Source organism: Xyrauchen texanus, chromosome 36 (genome assembly GCF_025860055.1).
Source record: "Xyrauchen texanus isolate HMW12.3.18 chromosome 36, RBS_HiC_50CHRs, whole genome shotgun sequence".
In the NCBI taxonomy this organism is placed as follows: Eukaryota; Metazoa; Chordata; class Actinopteri; order Cypriniformes; family Catostomidae; genus Xyrauchen; species Xyrauchen texanus.
Genome location: NC_068311.1, coordinates 34,457,666 through 34,480,729, shown reverse-complemented (window position 1 = coordinate 34,480,729; position 23,064 = coordinate 34,457,666). Strand labels below are relative to the sequence as shown.

The following is a 23,064-nucleotide window of genomic DNA, read 5'->3' as shown; positions in this document are numbered from 1 at the left end:
GGGCTCTGGAGACGGAGGTGGCTCAAGAGACGGAGCCGTGGTAGGCGGAGCCAAGGAGGACTTCGGAGGTGGAGCTGTAGAAGGCTGGGGAGGCGTCGCCGAGGGAGGTGATGGCATAGAAGGCTCAGAAGGCGGACCTGAGGGAGCCACTGGAGGCGGAGTCGAGGGAGGCTCAGGAGGTGGATCTGTGGGAGGCCCAGGAGGCAGAGTAGAGGGGGACTCAGGAGGCAGAGCCAAGGGAGGCAGAACCATGGAAAGCCCTCAGGCCTCAGGAGGCGGAGCCGTGGGAGGCTCAGGAGACGGAGCCGAGGGAGATGGCGCCGTAGGAGGTTTCAGAGGCGGAGACCTGGAAGGCTCTGAAGGCTTAGCAGTGGCTCGGGAGGCTCCGGGGGCGGAGCCGTAGGAGGCTTGGGAGGCGGAGCCGTGGGAGGCTCGGGAGTCTCTGGGAGAAGAGCCGTAGGAGGCTCGGGAGGCGGAGCCGTGGAAGGCTCGGGAGGCTCCGGGGGCGGAGCCGTAGGAGGCTCGGGAGTCTCTGGGAGAGCCGTAGGAGGCTCTGGGGGCGGAGCCCTGGGTGGCTCGAGAGACTTGAGAGGCGGAGCACTGGGTGGCTCGAGAGGCTCGAGAGGCGGAGCACTGGGTGGCTCGAGAGGCTCGAGAGGCGGAGCCCTGGAAGGCTCGAGAGACTTGAGAGGCGGAGCCCAGGGAGGCTCGGGAGGCAGAGCCCTTGAAGGCTCGAGAGACTTGAGAGGCGGAGCCCTGGGAGGCTCAAGAGGTGGAGCCCTGGAAGGCTCGAGAAGCCCGTCTTCTCTTCCTCCTCTGGGCAGACGAAGAGGAATGCGCTGGCTCGTGGGGGGCGACTGGCGTGGGGATGGGCTTGCTGACAGGTGGGGCTGGTGCGACAGGAAGCGCCATGGACGACTGGGGAGTCACCAATGTGGGAGGAGAGGTGGGATCCTCCTCAGCGACACCCATGGTGTACGGCGAGCCGCAGACCAGTAAGGTCGCCTCCAGGAAGTCGCGGAGAGTCCAACCGTGCATCGCCGGCGGCAAACGCTCCCTGAAAGCGAACTGTGTAGGGTGTCCCTGAAGAATACCACCTGGGCAGAGTCCGGGAAGTCCGAGATCTTCGCCAGCGTGAGGAAGTCCTGGATGTGGAACGGGATCGGTGACGGGTGAGACGGAAAACACGAAGCAGACAACAAGGAAACGTGACATAAACGTGACTAGTGAGACAGAGAGCACAGGGCAGACAACAAGGGATCGTAACAGGTTAAACTTAGGGAAGACTGTAATAATATCGTTCGTGGCTTCATTTTTCTTTTTCTATGGCAGTAAAATTTGGACGCTTTTATATAAGGCAACTTGAACGATTTCGCCATCTTGTACTATTCTTGTACCCCCCAAAATGACACATTTTAGCTTTAAACAGACATATTAGATTGTACTGATTCTTTTGGTATAAAAATTGTTTACATTTCTTTTTTTAAAGGCAACTTCAAACTACTATATTGTTTTATTTAATGGCATTCTAATGTACAGAGTTTTACACATACACAGTCAAACGTCTGGACATATTTGACAGGATTTATGTTTCTAATAATCTTAAAAATCTAAACCTTTAAAAAGTCTTAATCTTCAGTGCTTGAAAACTTTTTTTTTTTTGTAGACAAATATACATTTTTCCTACATAGGAAGTTTATTTATATATCTATTAAAAAATTAAATAATTGATGTATGAAATAAATGAATAAATACATGTATCTTTTATCTACAGGATGAAATACATTTGCAGCGTAGTGTACTAGACAAATATAAAATATTTGAGTCACTACATAGTTCCCATACATCCATTTGTGTTATTTATAAGTTTTCATGACATGACTACTATTAATAAATAATGAGTATGTCTTTTCAAGCTTTTGTCTAGTAGGAATATGTTTGATTCTTTTGACAGGGAAGCTGTCCTAACAAACTTTATTTTTAAAAACGACTATTTCAGTAAGAATGAAACTAAGCATTTGTTGGGCGTATTCCTTGGCCTGTATCTATGGTTACTTTTAATGTGTCTGAAGTTTTCAGAAGTCCTTCTCGTCTTCATGTAGTGGTGAAGGCGGTCGTTGTGTGTTGGAGTGATGAGAGGGAGGGCGCACAGGAGAGACTGAAGAAGGGGGAGGAGAGAGTGAGACAGAATGGACAAAAGTTGAGTGGAGGAATGTGAGTTCTCTGAAGGGGGAGTGAAGGCGTCCTGATGGGAGAAGAGTTTTGGAGGCAAAGGGAAATTCAGAAATAAAAATAACAACATTCGGGTTGGAAAATTCTGGTGCGCGTTTTGGGTTTTGCTTCAAGCGTTTTGAGATTTTTTTTTTTTTGAAGGATTACTAAAAGTTTATCGAGGTTAAAAAGCAAGAAAACAAGAGAAACAACAAAAAAAGAAGAAAGAAAGAAAACAAGAATAAATTGCTTACTTTTTCACATTGGATCTTGGGGACACCTAGACAGCTGACATTTTAAAACTTTTACTCTTTGGATTTTCTGGATTTTATTTTTTTTTTTTCCTTGTCGGATTTCTATTTGTTCTTCTATTTTTTCTTCTCTTGAAGATTACTAAGAAAGCCGACTTCTTCCAAGAAGAAACGCTCATCTGTGGAAAGTTCTAGCGCAGTCAGAGCTCTTCACTGGAGCGATGAGATGATGAGATCTGATTCACGGAACCGGAGCGGACCGAAACCCGACAAAACAATGATCGGATCAAACCTATTCACTCTGATGCTCATGACACTGATGCGCTTCTGCACTGCGGAACATGTATCAGGTACGAGATTATGAATTATGAAACTCGACAGACAGGTCATTTGCATATATTCCGAAAGGCATTGAATGTTTGAAATGGATCTTCCAGACTCCAGTGGTCACGACAGATCGTTCACCCTGGTCGAGTTGGAGATAAAACAAAAAAGTATTTGGGCACTTGTTTCCCACATTTAATAACTTCCCCAAATATAATTATTGTTCAAAGTCCATATGTAATGTGATGATACACCTGCGGTTATTCCCCTGCCTAGGACCTCTGTGTGAAGTGAACTGATTTCAAACATCTACTAAAAATCACCTTGACATCTGTTGATAAAAAGTCACTGCATTAGGAAAGTCCTTGAATCGTTTGTCTGTTCATTATATTTTGTAGTTCCTACAATATGATGCAATGAAATGTAGGCCTATACATTTTAAGTGTCCAAATAATTTTGGGAGCCTTTGTACATTGAGTACAGCTCCCTTTAAGTCCGTAATAAACAGAATACTGACAACATGTGTGGTTCACACACACACACACACACACACACACACACACACACACACACACACACACACACACACACACTAAACTAATGTCGGTCCTGTCTGTAGACAACTGAACATTCTTTGATTTATTATTTTTTTTAATATATAAAGGGGGTGTGATACCCTCAAGGGGGCCTTTTTTGAAACTCTAGTGAAAAACATAACTTCTTTTGCGTACATAATTGCACAATAAGGACCTATTAAATACATTTATAGATGTTGCTCCTTAAGTCAAAAAGGTACTTTTATGTACCCAAAACGAAGGTATCAGACCAGTACCTGTGTAGAAAGAAGTAGATTGAATACTTTACATTAAAGCTTACATTGATAAGGGTTTATAAAAGGGATAATTAAAGACTAATAACTCATTTACAAATGCTTTATAAATCATTGATATGCGGTTATAACAACATGCATAAAAAGGTTACATGCATAAATGCAATACCTGCCAAATAGTGAGCCATTTTACCCTATATGTTATAAATGCTTAATAACACTTATTCTACATTACTAACCTACGAAAATGTAACTTAATGTAAAGTGGACACATGTGAAGCATTTCCTAAAGGGATAGTTCACCCAAAAATTACAAATCAGTCATTGTTTACTCACCCCTGTGTTGTTATAACCCTAAATGACTTCTGAAATCGAATGTATTATTTAGTGAAAATGTCCACTGAACGTTGATCTCCTGTTCGCGTTCATGATAGGGCACGAGAGCAGCAGTTCACGCAGCTTCCTCACAACATTGGGGAGTTCAAGTGAAAACTCATTTTATTTATCTAAAAGCAGGTCCTCCACAGCGATATAACAGAACACTACACAGCTGTGCACAAAACAGAGAACAGAACTTATTAAACATGTCTGAAGAGTTTGTAGTTGAAGAATTGATGCATTTCTATGCCCAGCCTTATTTTACTCAGAAATCAAACAGAAACATAGAGGCTACAGCCAGCCACAGACACACTGTGTCTTAACTTGATGGCAAACAACAAGTGATAAAAGGTATATTTTTTTTAATGGTAATTAGCGTTTTTGCTATGTGGTTGTTAAGGGGTTCTGGGTGTTTTAAATTCCATTCCGCAAAATGTCCCGGAATATGAACATTTTCTTTATGCGTTAACCAATATGAGCACTTGTTTATATGCACACTTTAAACAGGCTCCCCTAAACTGCACTCTCATATGAATCATTAGAACGTCTGATTAATTTTAGTGAATCGGTTCATTGGGATGATTCTGGTGTATGAAGCTCTCATAAACCGTCCTCTCCTATGAAGCATTAAGGATTCTGATTCATTTTAGTGAATCATTTTAATTTCAATACATTTATTTACATAACAGTGTATACTGTATGTTCAAATGGTGTTTAATGCTAATAGTTAGATATTTATTATTATCATTTTTTTTTATCCCCGCTTCTCCCAATTTGGCTCGTTGTGCATGACACCGTGGAGACTCGCAGCATGTGGAGACTCATACTACTCTCCGTGATCCACGTACAACTTACCACACGCCCCATTGAGAGCAAGAACCACTAATTGTGACCACAAGGAGGTTACCCCATGTGACTCTATCCTCCCTAGCAACTGGGCCAATTTGGTTGCTTAGGAGACCTGGCTGGAGTCACTCAACACACCCTGGATTCGAACTCGTTGAGCTACCCAGCCCCCCAATATTTAGATATTTAAAAGAAAAATAAGGCTTCAGTGTTGTCAGGCCCAAAAGTTAAAAGCTTGAAGTAGATAGCTAATTCATTTATTTATTTTAAAGAAATGGTAGCTTAAAAAAATTGCTCTGGGACAAAAAAAAGTAACTATATGATTGATGTTATTGTTTAAATGAATTATATGCTGTTTTGGGGTTTTTCCATATGAAACAAGGAGTAAAATGCAGCAGTTGGCCAAAGTGGCAACCCTATTGTAAAGTAAACGTTACATAATAATGTATAATATTTAATAATAAGACACATATGTTCAATTATGCAAAGAGCAATCTGTGATAGCGGCCACTATTTATTGCATATATAAATGTATATATTGCTGAGTAAGCCCCTCAAATAACAGTAATTCAATATATGATTAAATAATTAGAAATGTTTATATTTAAATTATTATAAACTACATATTTATATTTAACGTAGTTTGAAACTTAAAAACACACGTCTTGAGATCCCTGCGTTTGTCATTGCCCTACATTAAGCTGTGTTTAAATGCAAGAATGTGTTTGTTCTCTTTATAAGCTGCGCGCTGCCTATAGCTGGAGTTTTGATTACTGCCCCCTGGAGAAAACAGGTGGTAATTCAAGATTGAATTACCGGGGACATGATGTTTTATAACATATTTGTTTGTTATTCTGTTATTTTCATTTACATAAACGTTTGAGTTATGCATAAGATGTCTGGTTAAATTAGTTTAACCAGACAACAGTTTGCAAGTGACTCTTACTTGTGCTGTCAAGTAAGCAAAGCATCATATTGCTGATGTTTGTCTGATATGAGATGCGATGTGAGACTGTCTGATATTTGGACCCTTTGGTGTATCTGCTTATCTGACTCTCACATCTCTCATCACATTTGCTAAACAGACTGTGCAGCCAAAACATGCAGTGTGTCTGTGTGTATGAGTATGTGTTGTGAGGGGACGAGTGTGGGGGCTGATGGAGGGATAGAAAGAGAATGCATGAGATTTTAAGTCAGGGGCCCTGCTGAATCAGACATAGGAAATGATGGATTGAGTTTGGGGCAAAGGGATGTATTTGAAAGAATGGAGAGCTAGAGGAGACTGAGATGGGCGGAGAAGAGAAATCATAAAGGAAAAAAGAATCAGTTTTGTGTTAGACTGTGGTGATAACCCCAGTAATGGAGAAGGATGTTTGGGCAGCCTTTTCTAAGTTTGAGCAATTGTCTTTGACATACAACGTGAGGTTTTTATCACTGAGAGAAAGACTAAGAAGGGAGAGGAAGTGCAACTAGAAAAAGCAGAAGAAGGATGACCATTATTGAAGTTTATTTCTCTGTGCCTTTAAAGTCCAAATGAAATCAAAATTGAACCCATTAACTTCTAAGACGTCATAAAATGGCTTGACAAGCACAGTGTTCTTTCCTGTTTCTTTTGATGTATTTTCTAATGAATCAGCATGCTGGGGAAGGGCATACTCTATTGAAGGGCTCATCGTTTAAAACGTCTTTAAAAATAATCGGATTATTTCATCAACATGTATCTAATGATCCCTCTGTCTCTGAAGCAACTTTCCTTTTTAGCTGACATCATCAAACCACTTATCATATAGACCACCTTTCACCATCCAATCAAATCCTGACAATTCGTTTTTTCCTTTTTGAATAACATGTTTCACTTGGAAATGTCACATTATGGAAGTAAAATGGTTGCAAACAGTGTTTCATGTTTCATGTAATCACTCATATTCAATAGGAAGCTACACACAAAGACATTTCATGTTCAACCGATCCTTCAGAGTTGACTGCCTATTTGCAAGCCATCATAAAAGGAGAGATGGTTAAAGGAATCAGTGAAGCTAAAAGCTGTAATAGTCATAGAAAGAAGAAACTACCCATGACAGGAGGATTTAGTGGGCCTCGTTTTAAACATCAACCTGGGACTCGTACGTCTGCTGAATGTGTGCGCGTTCTCCTAAACTGTCTCCAAAAGATTGACCGTGTCCACATGTTCACCTCATTCCCATTTGGATGCAGTCCAGGGGTGCGTTTCCCAAACGCAGCCAACTATGGTGGCAGATTTCCATCGTTTCCAACAAAGTTCAACAATTTGGTGTTTCCCGAAACCTTCCAATTAAGTTCCAATGAACATTCGCATTAATGACCACTCAACCAATGTGGTTCGAACGATGGATGTGCAACATAGTTACTACTGTTTCAGGAAACAGCCGTGAACAGCTAGTTACTTACTACAACAATGCAGTGTACTATGGTGGTTACGCTGTGAGTTACGTCTTTGAACAGGAATCAAATCAAATCACTTTATTGTCACACTACTGTGTACACAAGTGCAACAGTAGGTGAAATTCTTGTGTGCAGTTCCGAATAACATAGCAGTACCAATTACAATAAACAAGATATTTACACAACACAATTTACATAACAAATGTACACATACTTATACAACACAATATACAATGTACAGTAAACAATACACACAATATAGAATACACATACAATAAAAATAAAAAATAATGGTAAGGGTATATAAAGTATATATACAGTAGTTGAATTGGGGAGAATATATTTGACAGTCCAGTGGAGTCCAGTTCATTCCAAACTTCCTCAGCCGTCTCAGGAAGAAGAGGCGCTGGTGAGCCTTCTTCACAACGGCCTCAGTGTGAACGGACCATGTGAGTTCCTCAGTAATGTGGACACCGAGGAACTTGAAACTGCTGACTCTCTCCACCGGTGCTCCATTAATGGTGATGGGGCTGTGTTCTTTATCTTTCCTCCTGAAGTCCACCACAAGATCCTTGGTCTTACTGACGTTGAGGGATAGGTTGTGCTCCTGACACCAGTGTGTCAGAGTGTGCACCTCCTCTCTGTAGGCTGTTTCATCATTGTCAGTGATCAGACCTACCACCGTCGTATCGTCAGCAAACTTAATGATGGCATTGGAGCTATGTGGCATTGGAGCTATGTGTTGCCACACAGTCATGTGTGTATAGGGAATACAGGAGTGGGCTGAGCACACAGCCCTGCGGGGCTCCAGTGTTGAGGGTCAGTGATGAGGAGGTGTTGCTGCCCATTCTAACCACCTGATGTCTGCCTGACAGGAAATCCAGGATCCAGCTGCACAGCCAGCTGTTTAAGCGCAGAGCCCGGAGTTTCTCATCAAGTTTGGAGGGCATTATGGTGTTGAATGCTGAGCTGTAGTCTACAAACAGCATTCTCACATATGTGTTCCTTTTTTCCAGGTGGGAGAGAGCAGTGCGTATTGTAGATGCAATGGCATCATCAGTGGAGCGGTTGTTGTGGTAGGCAAACTGCAATGGGTCCAAAGAGGTGGGCAGATCAGAGCAGATGTAATCTCTGATTAACCTCTCAAAGCATTTGCTGATGATGGGGGTCAGAGCAACAGGATGCCAGTCATTTAAGCAAGTGATTTTGGCTTGCTTCGGTACAGGAACAATGGTTGATGTTTTAAAGCTTGTGGGGACTACAGACAGGGAGAGGTACAGGTTGAAAATGTCCGTAAAAACACCAGCCAGTTGGTTGGTGCACGATCTGATGACGCGGCTCGGAATTCTGTCTGGACCCGGGGCTTTACGGATGTTCACCCGTCGGAAGGAACGGGTTACATCCGCAACAGAGACGGAGAGTGAACCATCCTCTGTAGCGTCGGCCGCGAATACTCTCTCCACGAGGGTGGTGTTATTGTCCTCAAAACGAGCATAAAATGTATTAAGCTCATCCGGGAGAGAGGCAGCAGTGTTTTTATTCTGTTTATAGTCCGTGATGATGTTAATTCCCTGCCACATACTTCTAGAGTCTGAACTTGTTGAACTGCCCTTCAATTTTGTGCCTATAATGGCGTTTGGCTGCTCTGATAGAGTTACGGAGGGCATAACTGGTTTGTTTACGCTCCTCCGCGTTCCCGGAATTAAAAGCGGATGTCCGTGCACTAAGTGCCACGCGAACATCGTCGTTAACCCATGGTTTCTGGTTGGGGTAGATCCGTATTGTTTTGGTTGGCACAATGTTCTCTACGCACTTCCCGATCTTGTTTACTCAAACATCCCAGGCGCGTACCGGGCGGAGCCCCCGCCCCCACCTCGGCTACTCAGACCTCAGACATCTCTGTTATGTTAATTCCAGCATACAGACCGCTCGTCAGACGCACAAAACCGCTTCAGAAGCAGGTGAAAACCTGGCCAGCAGGAGCCATCTCTGCTCTTCAGGACTGTTTTGAGTGTACTGACTGGCACATGTTCAGGGAGGCTGCAACATATGGCGATTCTACCAACTTGGAGGAATACACAGCATCAGTGACCAGCTACATCAGCAAGTGCATTGATGATGTCACTTTCTCCAAGACCATCACCACACGCTCCAACCAGAAGCCGTGGATGACTGCGGAGATGCGCACGCTGCTGAGGTCCCGAGACTCCGCCTTCAGAGCAGGCGATAAGTCAGCCCTAAGAACAGCTAGGGCCAAACTGTCACGGGCAATCAGAGAGGCAAAGCGCGCACACACCCAGAGAATCCACAGTCACTTCCAGGACAGCGGTGACACGCGGCGCATGTGGCAGGGCATCCAGGCCATCACCAACTACAGGACAACATCAGTTGCCTGTGACAAAGATGCCTCCCTTCCAGATGCGCTGAACGACTTCTACGCTCGGTTTGAAGTGCAGAACGACGTGATGGCGAGGAAGTCCACCCCTCCTCCCAACGACCAGGTGCTCTGTCTTACCACGGCAGATGTGAGGAAAACTCTACGTAGAGTCAACCCACGGAAGGCTGCTGGACCAGACAACATTCCTGGCAGAGTGCTCAGAGGATGTGCAGACCAGCTAGCAGATGTTCTTACCGACATCTTCAACATCTCTCTGAGCAGCGCCGTCGTTCCAACGTGCTTCAAGGCCACCACCATCATCCCCATGCCAAAGAAGTCTTCAGTGTCCTGCCTCAACGACTACCGTCCCGTCGCACTTACACCCATCATCATGAAGTGCTTCGAGAGGCTCGTCATGAGGCAGATTAAGACCCAGCTGCCCCCCTCACTAGACCCACTGGAGTTTGCGTATCATTCAAACCGTTCAACGGACGATGCCATCACCACAACCCTCCATCTGGCCCTCACCCACCTAGACAATAAGGACTCATACGTTCGAATGCTGTTCATAGATTTCAGCTCAGCATTCAACACAATCATTCCCCAGCACCTGATTGGAAAGCTGAACCTGCTGGGCCTGGACACTTCCCTCTGCAACTGGATCCTGGAGTTCCTGACTGGGAGACCTCAGTCAGTCCGGATCGGGAACAGCATCTCCACCACCACCACACTGAGCACTGGGGCCCCCCCAGGGCTGTGTGCTCAGTCCACTGCTGTTCACTCTGCTGACTCACGACTGTGCAGCAATGCACAGCTCGAATCACATCATCAAGTTCGCCGATGACACGACCGTGGTGGGTCTCATCAGCAAGAACAACGAGTCAGCATACAGAGAGGAGGTGCAGTGGCTGACGAACTGGTGTAGAGCCAACAATCTGTCCCTGAATGTCGACAAAACAAAAGAGATGGTTGTTGACTTTAGGAGAGCACAAGGTGAACACACTCCGCTGAACATCGACGGCTCCTCTGTGGAGATCGTCAAAAGCACCAAATTCCTTGGTGTTCACTTGGCGGAGAACCTCACCTGGTCCCTCAACACCAGCTCTATCACCAAGAAAGCCCAGCAGCGTCTCTAATTTCTTCGAAGGCTGAGGAAAGCACATCTCCCACCCCCCATCCTCACTACATTCTATAGAGGGACTATTGAGAGCATCCTGAGCAGCTGCATCACTGCCTGGTTTGGGACTTGCACCGTTTCGGACCGCAAAGCCCTGCAGAGGATAGTGAGGACAGCTGAGAAGATCATTGGGGTCTCTCTTCCCTCCATCAAAGACATTTACAAAAAACACTGTATCTGCAAAGCAACCAGCATTGTGGATGACCCCACACACCCCTCACACAAACTCTTTACCCTCCTCCCGTCTGGCAAGAGGTACCGAAGCATTCGGGCCCTCACGGCCAGACTGTGTAACAGCTTCTTCCCCAAGCCATCAGACTCCTCAATACTCAGAGACTGGTTTGACACACACGTGTCCTGAGTTGCACTTTAATTACTGTCACTTTATAACTGTCTGCTACCTCAATAAGTGCTATGTGCATAGAACATTATCTCATAGTATGTTATGTTTACATTTTTAGAAACTGTCATCTTTTTGCACTACTGAGTACTGGTCGGCGCTGCACTGTCTATTGTCCTGTTCATTGTCAGTAATTTGTTGTACTGTCCTGTACTTTTTGCACATGTTTGCACGTGCACTTTATATAGGTATATGTAAGTTTTTTTTATATAGGTATTTTATTTCGTTGTGTTGTCTCATGTGGTCCTATGTTGGTCCTTTGTAGTTTTTATGTAGCACCATGGTCCTGGAGGAACGTTGTCTCATTTTGCTGTGTACTGTACTAACTGTATATGGTTGAAACGACAATAAAAACCACTTGACACTTGACACACTTGACACATAGGAAAGGAAAGCGGATAGTCACAGTGTACCGTTAGATTACTATTGTAGGATGAGAATTTAAGAGATTTAATGCCCATTGCAATGAATACTAAACCCATCTTTATACAGTAAAGGTGGCACAGAAGCTGCATCTGATGTGGCAATTAGCTGTATTCTCACAGAGCAGGAATAAATGCATGTACACAGAAGATGCAAATGCATAAATAATGTTATGAGATAAATATTTTAAATGTAAAATTATGAACAAAAAAATATGAAATGAATGAAAATATGAATGAATACTCAACCTATGGGAGTAATTCTTTCAATTAGTCAACCTCCCAAGTTATACTTTGGCAAACATTTAATGTTACTTGAATTGGTGATATTTTAGTGCATTTCTGTCTTTATACTGTGGAAGGCTTTGATTGGAAAATGTTAATAAAGGATTATATTTTATAATTTTGCATTTTTCATTTCATGCATTTGGACAAGTATAGATGGTGTGAACTTTCAGCATTTTTTTTAAAATCTCGATTAATCGTGATTAACTAAAAAAAGAAGAAGTGATTAATCGTGATTAAAAATGGTAATCGACTGACAGCCCTACTTTACAGTAAAAAAAATGGTGGTAGCCAGAAATTCACCATAAAAAAATGGGTGATACAGTGATATTTCAGGCATTATGGGATGTTATTTTGGTGCATGTATACTGTATAGTTCAATACTAAAAGTGTAGTGCTTCCAGGAGCAATGGGCAATAAATATATAGTGCACAGTGTCACCTAAACAAAAACAAAACAACATCAGGGTAACATACATGACATTAAAATAAAGCAATAAAGAAAAAATCAACTAAACAACATAAAATGTAACATGAAACACCCCAAAATCAAAAATATTAAAAATAAGAAGAAACATAACTATTCCAATTAAATATAATCAAATGTGATATTTGGGAATGACAAATTATTGTTTTTCACTGCAATTTTAACTATACACTACCATAAATTACATTACCGTACATGTATTAATGTCAACTATAAGGTAAACCATACTTTTTAATTTACCCTTTACTCTTTTTTTTCTTTTCTTTTTACAGTATTGTAAAATTATATGAATTGTCTTGTTAAATAAACCAAACATTTCACCAAGCGATTACTCGCAGATTTTGAATGTGCTGAAATTTTACTCTAATATATACTTTTTTGTCTATCAAAATTCATTTTTTCCATCTTAGAAAAGAAAACAATATGTAACAATATAATGCTTTATTAATATTTTTCAAACAAATCCTTCCTCAGTATAAGGATAGAAATGCACTAAAATATCACCAATTCAAGTAACATGAAACATTTCCCAAAGTGTGAGTTTGATTAACTGAAAGAACTAGCCCCCACATAGGTTGCATATTCATTGCAATGGGCATTAAATCTCTTAAACTCTCATCCTCCACAATATTAATCTGCCGGTAGACTGTGGCTATCTGCCTTGTTACAGCAATCATGAAGCTGCGTCCATGACTTGTGTCAGAGCATCAACACCAGTATCAAGTGCCACTTTGAACTCACATGAAAAGCGCTTGCAGACAAAAATGTCTCATTCTGCGTTTTGGTGATAGTTTAGATTGGCATGCTTCTGTGGAAATTAAAATGCACCTTACTTAGGCTGAAAAATATGTAACCTTTGTCACAAGTCCCATCTTGGCTTGTGATGAACAGCAAATAGTGTGAAGAGTTCCTTTCTCCATCATTTGTTCACTGACATGTCTGTTGCGTGTGTGTGTGGCGTGTGTGTCAGTGTAATGACTCCGGGCGGACACATCACAAAGGTTCCGCCCTTCACTCCAGTGTTTATGCTGTATTAACGGTAAATTTGTTAATCGTGATTAAGAAAAATGTATGTGTTAAAATGTTTAAATTAATTGCATGCATTAATGCATTAATTATGACAGCTCTATTAACAACCAATTAACTGTTTTTTTTACGGTAGCATTTTTCCATTTTTGCCATTAAACTGACAAATATTTTTACTGTGTATCACAAATAAATTATTTAATGAAAGTATTTTTAAAGCGCTTTAACAAAAATAAACTGCACATTTCTGTTTTTCTGGAACACTGGCCCCATAGACTTCCATTGTAAGTTAATTATTGTATTATTAATTATTTATTTTTTTTATTGACCGGTTAAGTGCTTTTGGAAAAGATGTGTTTTTAGCTGTTTTTTGAAGATCGAGAGTGAGTCAGCTTCCCGAATTGAGTTGGGAAAGTCATTCCACCACCGTGGTATGATGAAACTGAAAGTCCGGAAAAGTGTTTTGGTGCCTTTCTGTTTTGGTACGACAAGGCAACGTTCCTTAGCCGACCGCAGGCTTCTGGTGGGAACGTAGCTCTGCATAAATGTTTTTAGGTATGCTGGAGCAGACCCAGTGACTGTTTTGTATGCCAGCATCAGGGCCTTGAAATTAGTACGTGCATGATCCGGCAGCCAGTGGAGAGAGACAAAGAGTGGTGTAACATGTGCTCTCTTAGGTTCATTAAAGACCAGACGTGCTGCTGCATTCTGGATCATTTGGAGAGGTCTAATAGCACATGCAGGAAGGTCTGCAATGAGAGCGTTACAGTAATCCAGTCTAGTTATGACAAGGGACTGAACGAGCAGAAAGTTCTTATCTTCCTGATATTGTAGTGTAAATCTACATGATCTTGCAGTCTTTGAAATGTGGTCTGTGAAATTTAGCTCATCATCAATGGTTACCCCTAGATTTCTGACCGTTTTTGAAGGTGAAACTGTAGTTGGACCCAGCTGCACGGTGAAGTTGTGTTCAACAGCAGGGTTGGCTGGAAAGACAAGGAGTTCGGTCTTGGCTGGGTTGAGTTGAAGGTGGTGTTCCTTCATACATATAAAATGACACAAATGACAATAAAATGCAAAGTAATCTCTTCAGTAATCAAAATACCTTTTGAATGTAACTGTATTCTAATTACCAATTATTTAAACTGTAACTGTAGTGGAATACAGTTACTTATATTTTGTATTTGAAATACGTAATCCATTACATGTATTCTGTTACTCCCCAACCCTGTCCGCCTCTGAAATGATTATTAAGTCCTCTTAATTTTCAGCCCCTCGCCTCCAACCACAATCTATTTTACTTTGAAACTTGCCACATTACGGAAGTAATATGGTTGTGAATGCTGTTTAATGTTAACTTGGAATAATGGTGTGTTTGAGACTTTTCCCAAAGTCTGCCTTGTTACTCATTCTTGGAAAAGTCAGCCCACGACGAGGGATGTTGAGTATTTGTAAATGTTTTAGATACAATTGTTCACACTTGGTGAAGAAATCTTCATAGGGTCAGAGGTTAGGGGTCAGGGCCGTGTCTCACTGCTTTGAGAAAATCTTGAGTTATTAAACAGGAAGTAATCTGGAATGAATCCAAAGCTAAACTACACAAATGTTCTCTAATACTGGATTACACGCCTCTGGTATCTCAATGGCCATAGCAGCAGAGCTTGTTATCAGGTCCATGCCAACACAGGAGTGTCAAACATTTCAATTCTTCAGACAGATGGAAATGTGTTGAGCCAATTTAAAGTGATTCACCAAGCTAATGTTTGACAGAGAGCAGATTTGCAGGCCTGCAGTCTTATTCACATCCTAAAAATTCATGCCAAGAAGGGCTGGTGGTTTTTATGAAAGCCTCCCTAAAAATATCATATCATAAAGTTTCTCCACCCTACTGGCTTTGTGAAGGATGGTTGTCTGATCATTTCGAATTATGTTTAGGGATGGGAATCATAAGGAATTTAACCATTCGGGTTCCTTGATGTTTCCATCAATGATTCTTTTAGTACTTTTGAGGAAGAAATGTTTGAAATAAGAAATGCAATTGCATTTAAAATAGTGAATGGCTCTTATTGACCAGTTCTTTTGAATCTTTCAAGGTAAATATCACTTGTGAGCTGAATATTTTCATTGGCTGTAATTTTGCCAAATTAAGCATAAAGTGTGAAAATATAATTTAATCGTGTGTATTTAGGATGCATAACATTTTAGCTATGAAATGAGTTTTTGCAAGAAAGGAGTCTACCATTGTATTTAAAAAAACGTAAAAAAAAATATCATGTCCATCAGCATCAGTTCCACCACATAATTCTATTAAACACAATACAGATAGAGGTAAACTTACCGATTAATCGGTGCCGATAGTTGCTTTTTTTAACTATCGGTTAGCGGCAAAAATATATGCCAATCGTTGCCGATATTTTTTTTATTTTTTTTTAAATGTATCCCTCAATGTTCCTCTGATAATTCCGTTTAAATTGAAGAGAGGGTATGCAAAGAAAACATTTACTATATGGAAACTTCCCTCGTCAGCACATACATTGCGTCTCAAACTTCATATATTGTGAATAATAATAATATATAGGCTATAAAAGGCTTAATTTGGTAAATATTAAATATAAAGAGCAATAGAATGGAGCCAAGTCACTGTCATTTCAAAATAAGAGTCCCCGGTGTGTTTCAGGCTTGTTTAGTGTTAAAAGTCCCAAACCCAATCTTTATTTTTTTCTTCGGCCACTATTTCTGTGAAAATGTTGTCACAATCTATGAATCAATTTTAAAAACTGTTATCCGATTAGTCTTTTTCACCATCTTAGTTAATGGTATGGTCTAAATCCACCATTGGTCGACATGTTAATACAGAATTTGAGGTGTACTGGGAAAATGACACTATTGACATGTTCAAGCACTACTGAACATTGTTAGTAGACAAATTAAATACAAATATTGAGAGTTTGAAAAACGTAATAACAAGATTTTACTTTCTAGAAAGCCACAGCTCTAAAAGAGCTCAAAGTTGAAGAAACACTAATGTATGGAAACTGATGTGATGGACTTCACTGTAGAGCTAATGGCTTTTCCATGATGTTTCTGTGCCGTGCAGGGCTGCACTTTGTGGAGAGCCCTGAGAACGTAACTTCCTCTCTGGGTAAGCCGGTTGTGGTGCAGTGCATTCTGCGGGGGGACGGGGTGGACCAGGAGCCCCTGGACGTACACTGGCTGAGGGAGGGACAGCTGCTGGACTTAGCTGACACTAACCAGATGCAGGTGCCCGTGGATGAGGACAGCTGGCTGGTGACCAGCAAACTCAAGTAAGATTATTATCTTTCTTTGACTTGTGTGTCTGTCCTTGTCTGTCATCAGCCACTTTCATCAGCCATGTTGAATTTATGTTGTCACAAAGAGCACAGTGAGAACAGTCATGTACATGACAATTAGTCCAAATAAACCAGCCATTGATGTTTATATGTAATCAAAATCTCTCTGAGGCAAGTCACTTAGCGATAAACAAAAACTGTTTGGTACAAAATTGAGGCAATAGGGAATACCCACAATGCCTTTTGCTTGAATTATTTAATTATGTTTCCTTGGTCAAAGGGGCATATAAATAGTTGTTCTTAACAATTCAAATATGTTTTCGCTCTTTTGTAGTATTATCCATGTTGTTTTGTTGCCAATAGCTGATTTGTGATGTCCCCATTAAGGTGATCTGTGTCCCTTTGGTCGAGTTAGACCCTGTTAACATTTTCTCAGATCGTACATGTGTCTATGCATTTCTGTGAAGACAATGTTTATTTATTGATTGACCTAGAATAAGTTATAATCTTCATTATTTAAGCTTTGCCATTATGTGACCTAAATTTGAGACCATACAATTGAAATGATTAAGTTGAAACAACAACATTTTAATAGCAAATCTGAGTTAAGTTTACTTTAATCTCGTTACCTTAAATAGTAAAGTTCCTTCTATATGAACACCAAGTAAGGTGAACTTAATTACATGAGTTTTGGATACGCCATTACTCAATTCAATTTTGAATTGAGTAAGTCAACTTATTAAGGTTTTCAGTGAATATAGGGCCTTAAAATAAAGATACAAAAAAAGTTTTTTCTGGACCAAAATCTAAAAGGACATTAAGATATTGTATCTTTAATTCTTCTGGAGTTACAGGCGCTCCAACTTTGACAAACAACACAAATTATTACTATTATTATTTATTTTGGACTCACACCGTTGTCATAAAATGCAAGAAGGGTTCTAAAGTCAACTGATTTTAGTAATTGAACTACATATATCTGTATATCATATAAATTAAATAAAAAAGTAATTTAGTTAATTATTTGAAGTTAATTTAAGTTAGATGTTATTCTGCTTTACTCATTGTTACTTCCAAAAATATCACATAATACATGTTAACATATAACTTGTAACACATTACCCTCAACATGGATTATACACCTATGAGCCAAAACATCAAGACAACTCACAGGTGATGTGAATAATGTTGATAATCTTCTAAAAATGTCAAGGTCTGTGTAGATTAGATAGTAAGCGAACAATCAGTTCTCGTAGTCAACATATTCAATGCAGGAGAAATGGGCAGGAGTTAAGACCTGAGCGACTTTGACAAGGGCCAAAGCATCTCTGAAATGACAAGGCTTGTGGGGTGCTCCCGGTCACCAGTGGTGAGTACCTACTGACAGTGGTCTGAGGAGGGACAAACCACGGCAACAACTTGTTAGGCACCCAAGGCTCATCAATGCATGAGGGCAACAAAGGCTATCTATCTGTCTAGTCCGAACCAACAGTAGGTCTACTGTGGCACAGAACATTTTAATGATGGTTATGGATGTAATGTGTCACAACACACAGTGCATCACACCCTGCTGTGTATGGGGCTGAGTAGCTGCAGACTGGTCAGAGTGCCCATGATAACCCCTGTCCACCATCGAATGTGCCTAAAATGGGCACGTGAGCGTCGGAACTGGGTCTTGGAGAAGTGGAAGAAGGTCACCAGGTATGATGAGTCCTGTTTTCTTTGACATCACATGGACGGCCTGTACATGTCCACTGTTTATCTGGGGAAGTGTTGGCACCAGGATGCACTGTGGGAAGATGACAAGCCGGTGGAGGGAGTGTGATGCTCTGGGCAATGTTCTGCTGGGAAACCCTGGGTCTGGCCATTCATTTGGACATCAATTTGACACGTTCCACCTACCTAAACATTGTTGCAGACCAGGTACACCCCTTCATGACAATGGTACTCACTGATGCAGTGGCCTCTTTCTGCAAGATAATGCACCCTGCCACACTGTGCATATTGTTCGGAATGGTTTGAGGAACATGATGAAGAGTTCAAGGTGTTGACTTGGCATCCAAATTCCCTAGATCTCAATCCGATTTGTGGGATGTGCTGGACCAACAAGTCTGACCCATGATGAATCCACCTCACAAATTTACAGGACTTGATGGATCTGCTGCTAATGTCTTGGTGCCAGATACCACAGGACACCTTCAGGGGTCTTGTAGACTCCATGCCTTGGCAGTTCTGCGCTGGTTGGTGGCAGGTAGAGGACCAACAGCATATTAGGAAGCTGGTCATAATGTTTTGGCTCATCAGTGTATTAAAATACCAACATTCTAACATAAAAATGGTAACAAATGAAATGAGAAATTATCTTTAGTTTTTGCTAAAGTAATATAGGACCTCACCTAACTACCTCAACCAATAGAGCATAGTGCTAACAACACAAAGGTTATGGGTTCAGGTACGTGCCAAAATATGTAAATGTATCTATAATTACACATGAATAATTTCCCTGACTCTTTTTACAGGATTGAGGAGGTAAAGCTCTCAGATATGGGCGCCTATCAATGTGTGGTTTACTCTGATTTAGAGGAGACTTTATCCATTGAAGGACACATACAGCTGGAAGGTATGTTTCATGTTTAGTGTGTCTTTATAGATTGACCATCATTCAGTTCAACTTCACATAGGATTAATGATGGGAATAAATGCATAAAAGTGTTAAAATTAGAATCAAACAGATTTATCTCTCACCTCATCAGAATGGTCATCACACTGGTTTGAGTTAAAAACAGCAGACCGCACTGTTATGGAAACTCCACTGCAGTACAGTAATGATACACTCATAGACTCTGTCTGTTCCCACTCCTCCAGGTCTCCCTCATTTCTCAGTGGAGCCGCATCATATGTCAGTGGTGGCTAATGTTGGGCTCCATTTGAGTTGTGTGGCTCACGGTCCTCCTGATCCGGTTCGGGTCATCTGGCTGCAGGACGGGGCTCAACTCAATAATCTAGATGACCCAATATCCCTCTCACCCTCAACACTCAACATCTCAGGTACTAACCTTAACTATACACAGCTCTGCACGGTTACAACTCACAACACTTGCCAATACTAGTGGTGTTTGATGAGGAACGCAAAGTTCTTCTTCGTTCTATGCTCAGAGCTAGAAAGGTTGAAACAGTCGAGCAACGGTGTCATATTTGCAAACAAAGACATCGGCAACGTCGCTGGGGGAGGAATTTTGAGGAGCATCTCAATATGAGACACACAAGACTACATGGAAAACACAAACTAATGTGACATTAAAATGTGTTATTGACTGTATGCCTTATTCTATAAATAGAGTTCACATGAGAGCAGTAAGAGATGCTGTTTTAACCACTCGATGCCAAGTGGGCCAGGTGGAAAAAATCTCCGGGGGCATGCGGGCCAAGCCAGAACATTTTGTTAACGAAAAGCTTCTATCAGATATTTTGTTATTGTAGGCCTATAATATTTGTTCACTACATTAATTCAACAAAGAGAAAAACATTCCAGCATTTTTGGATATTCCAGATCCAAAAATCAACCAAAAAGTGCTTTCAAATCGGTCCATAGCTAAGGAAGTAAATCAGATTTATACAAAAAATGGTATTGAACAATAAAGTGAAGTTTGTTATAGATGCAACGACGATTCAAACTCAAACGTTTTCTCCACCAGATTAATGAATAGAACTTTTCTGTTTCTCTGGACTCACACTTATTAGTTGTCCTTGATTTGAGCCATTTACTCTTTCTATTTTGTCAAAATTACGGATAAGTATTATTTGTAGCACAACCTCTGAAAGGATCTATAAATGCGGCGCTCCTGCATGGGACACTGTAAAAACATTGAGACCTGCAACTTCTGTCTAGAATATGTTTACATAGGTGAACAATTGAAACAGCACGATAAGACACAAAACACGTTTAGTGTGAACAGCCCCTAAGATAAATGACAAGCTAATGCGGGCCACTAAAAATTTCAAATGGGCCGCATTTGGCCCACGGGCTGGCATAGATAATGTGTAATTTGTCAGTTTACATTCTGCGTTCATGGTGCTAATGCGCTAACATGCTATATGCTACCAAAATATGCTTTGGTTACCCTCAGTTATTGTGTTTTGTAATGACACTGATACTACTGCAAAGTTTCCTGAAAGATCGCACTGGCTAGCTGTTTCGAACCACCTCAACAAACTCAAAAACACCTTTTTGGAAAGATTTTTGTTTGAAATTACATCACACCTGTTCGTTCTACGATTTCGCTAGAAGTATATTAGCGAATTTAGGGTTAGTTATTTAAAAACTCTAACCTTTAACTTCAGTGTGTAACTTTGTCCCACATGGTTTGTGTTACAGACAGGAATTATACCTCAAATCATTCAGCTTTTTGAGGAAGAGTGTGATATTATTTCTCTAAGCAATCATGCTTATAATTTCCACCTGGTGGATGGTACAAATTGTAACATATTTGAGCAAATCACCTAGCAACACCCCAACAACCTCACATACTGTAACACCCAAGAAAGATATTTATATTAGGGTTGTTGATTTAATGCGTCAAGTTAGTGTGATAAAAAAAAATTAGGGTAAAAAAGAAAAGTCATGTTAATCATGTCCCAGGACCGTAATAAGAACATATGAGCAATTCAAACTTGGAGTACCACATGCTTTCTCCAGGGGGCAGTAAGTGAAACTCGCTGTATAGGCAACACGCAGCTCAAGCAGACAAAGAACAAACGACATTCACGAGAGCAGACAGCACAAGATGAGAACATGTTCTTGTGCTCAAACACAGCTTGATGGAGCGCAAATCTGAAGGCAGGGATCTCAAGACGTATTTTTCTAAGTTTCAAAATTAGTTTCATTGACACAGCGACCTGATTGACAACGTTTTTAATATTATGTTATAATCTAGCTGAGGAAATGCATGTGAGTGACGAGCGTCCCTGCGCCAGAGTGTGCATCAGCCGGGTCAAGATTCAGTCTCTTCCCCGGTCAATTCACGCAACTCATGACTGCACAGAGAAATGCCAGTTTCAGAGTTTATTTTCATAACCCGCTTCCTTATTATTTGAACTTTAATAGAGGGTGCTTTAAAGATATAACACCGGGGTGTTTTATTGCGAAACAGAATGTGGCACAATAATCACTTCATCTCGATTGTCTTGTTTTCATAATCGTGTAAGCCAAAATCGTAATTTAAAATAAAATTAGATTAATCGCCCATCCCTATGTGATGCATGTACACACTATTGGACACTGTTAAAAAATATACATATTGAGTATAAACATTTGTTTTTAATGTGACTGCTTTCTAGAAATTAATGAAACACTCATATACTATGTACAGTAGAGTAACTTTTATTTCGACAAACTTAAAATAGCATCAATTAAGAATGTCATTGCATTAGATAACAAAATATAAGTGACAGAACCTTACTGTTAATTACAGTAATTTCATTGCAGAGGAAAGTGCTTTATCATGCAGTGACCTTCATTCAATGTTTAATTAGATGTCAGAAATGCTTTGAGTTGAGCATGACTTTACACTGATAGAGGAACACAGTGTGCTTGATGTTTGTGGTGAATCTGTGCTGATGATTTTAGGGAAGAAAACAGAGATGAAACTGAAATGTGGCTTGATTTGAACTCTCTCTCTCTCTCTCTCTCTCTCTCTCTCTTACACTCACTCACTCTCTCTCTCTCTCACACACACACACACACACACACAAAGTCTCTGTCCATCAGAATGTGATCTGGTGACCTCTGATTTTGAACTGCTGTGGTCTTTCAACAATGGAGGCATGTGTTCCACTATAACTTACTTTTCACTGAAAGTGTGAAGAATGCGGGAGTGTGTGTGTATTGTTGTGCGAGACAGAGGTGACAAGACGTACCCATTTTCCGGGGACAGTCCTGGTTTCTGACGGTATGTCCTCGATTGGAGCTGTCCCCAGAAATATTCCCGTTTTTACAGCATGTTCAAAACAGTCCGCAAATTGAAAATACATGGCAACAAGGTTAATCGTGTGCTGTTTATTTTGACCAACAGAGGGAGCTGCTCGCTATAGCAGCTTTAATTCATTCGTCTTCCTTTACTGATTACTCGTTCGTGCCAGTTTTGCCAGAGAGCATCTTCATCGTTATCAGCTTCGAGGTGAGGCACTAGCTATGTTATAAACTAGTTACATCGTTATGTATTATATAAAATGAATGCATTTAAAATAAGACTAAGACATTAATAACATGGAAAAATAAAAGAAATGTAGAATAAAGGATCTGCAAAGAACAACAATAAATG

General features: G+C 40.8%; 1 protein-coding gene across 1 annotated transcript in view; it reads left to right on the top strand.

Moving 5' to 3' along the window:
- Window positions 1-2,239: 2,239 nt before the first annotated feature.
- LOC127629665 (tyrosine-protein kinase receptor UFO) overlaps window positions 2,240-23,064 on the top strand; it is a 93,060-nt gene continuing 72,235 nt past the window's right edge. The window contains exons 1-4 of the mRNA XM_052106868.1: window positions 2,240-2,812; window positions 16,531-16,738; window positions 19,264-19,364; window positions 19,610-19,792. Coding sequence (XP_051962828.1) covers window positions 2,689-2,812; window positions 16,531-16,738; window positions 19,264-19,364; window positions 19,610-19,792 — 616 coding nt within the window. The 5' untranslated portion in view covers window positions 2,240-2,688. The remainder of the gene's footprint in view (window positions 2,813-16,530; window positions 16,739-19,263; window positions 19,365-19,609; window positions 19,793-23,064) is intronic.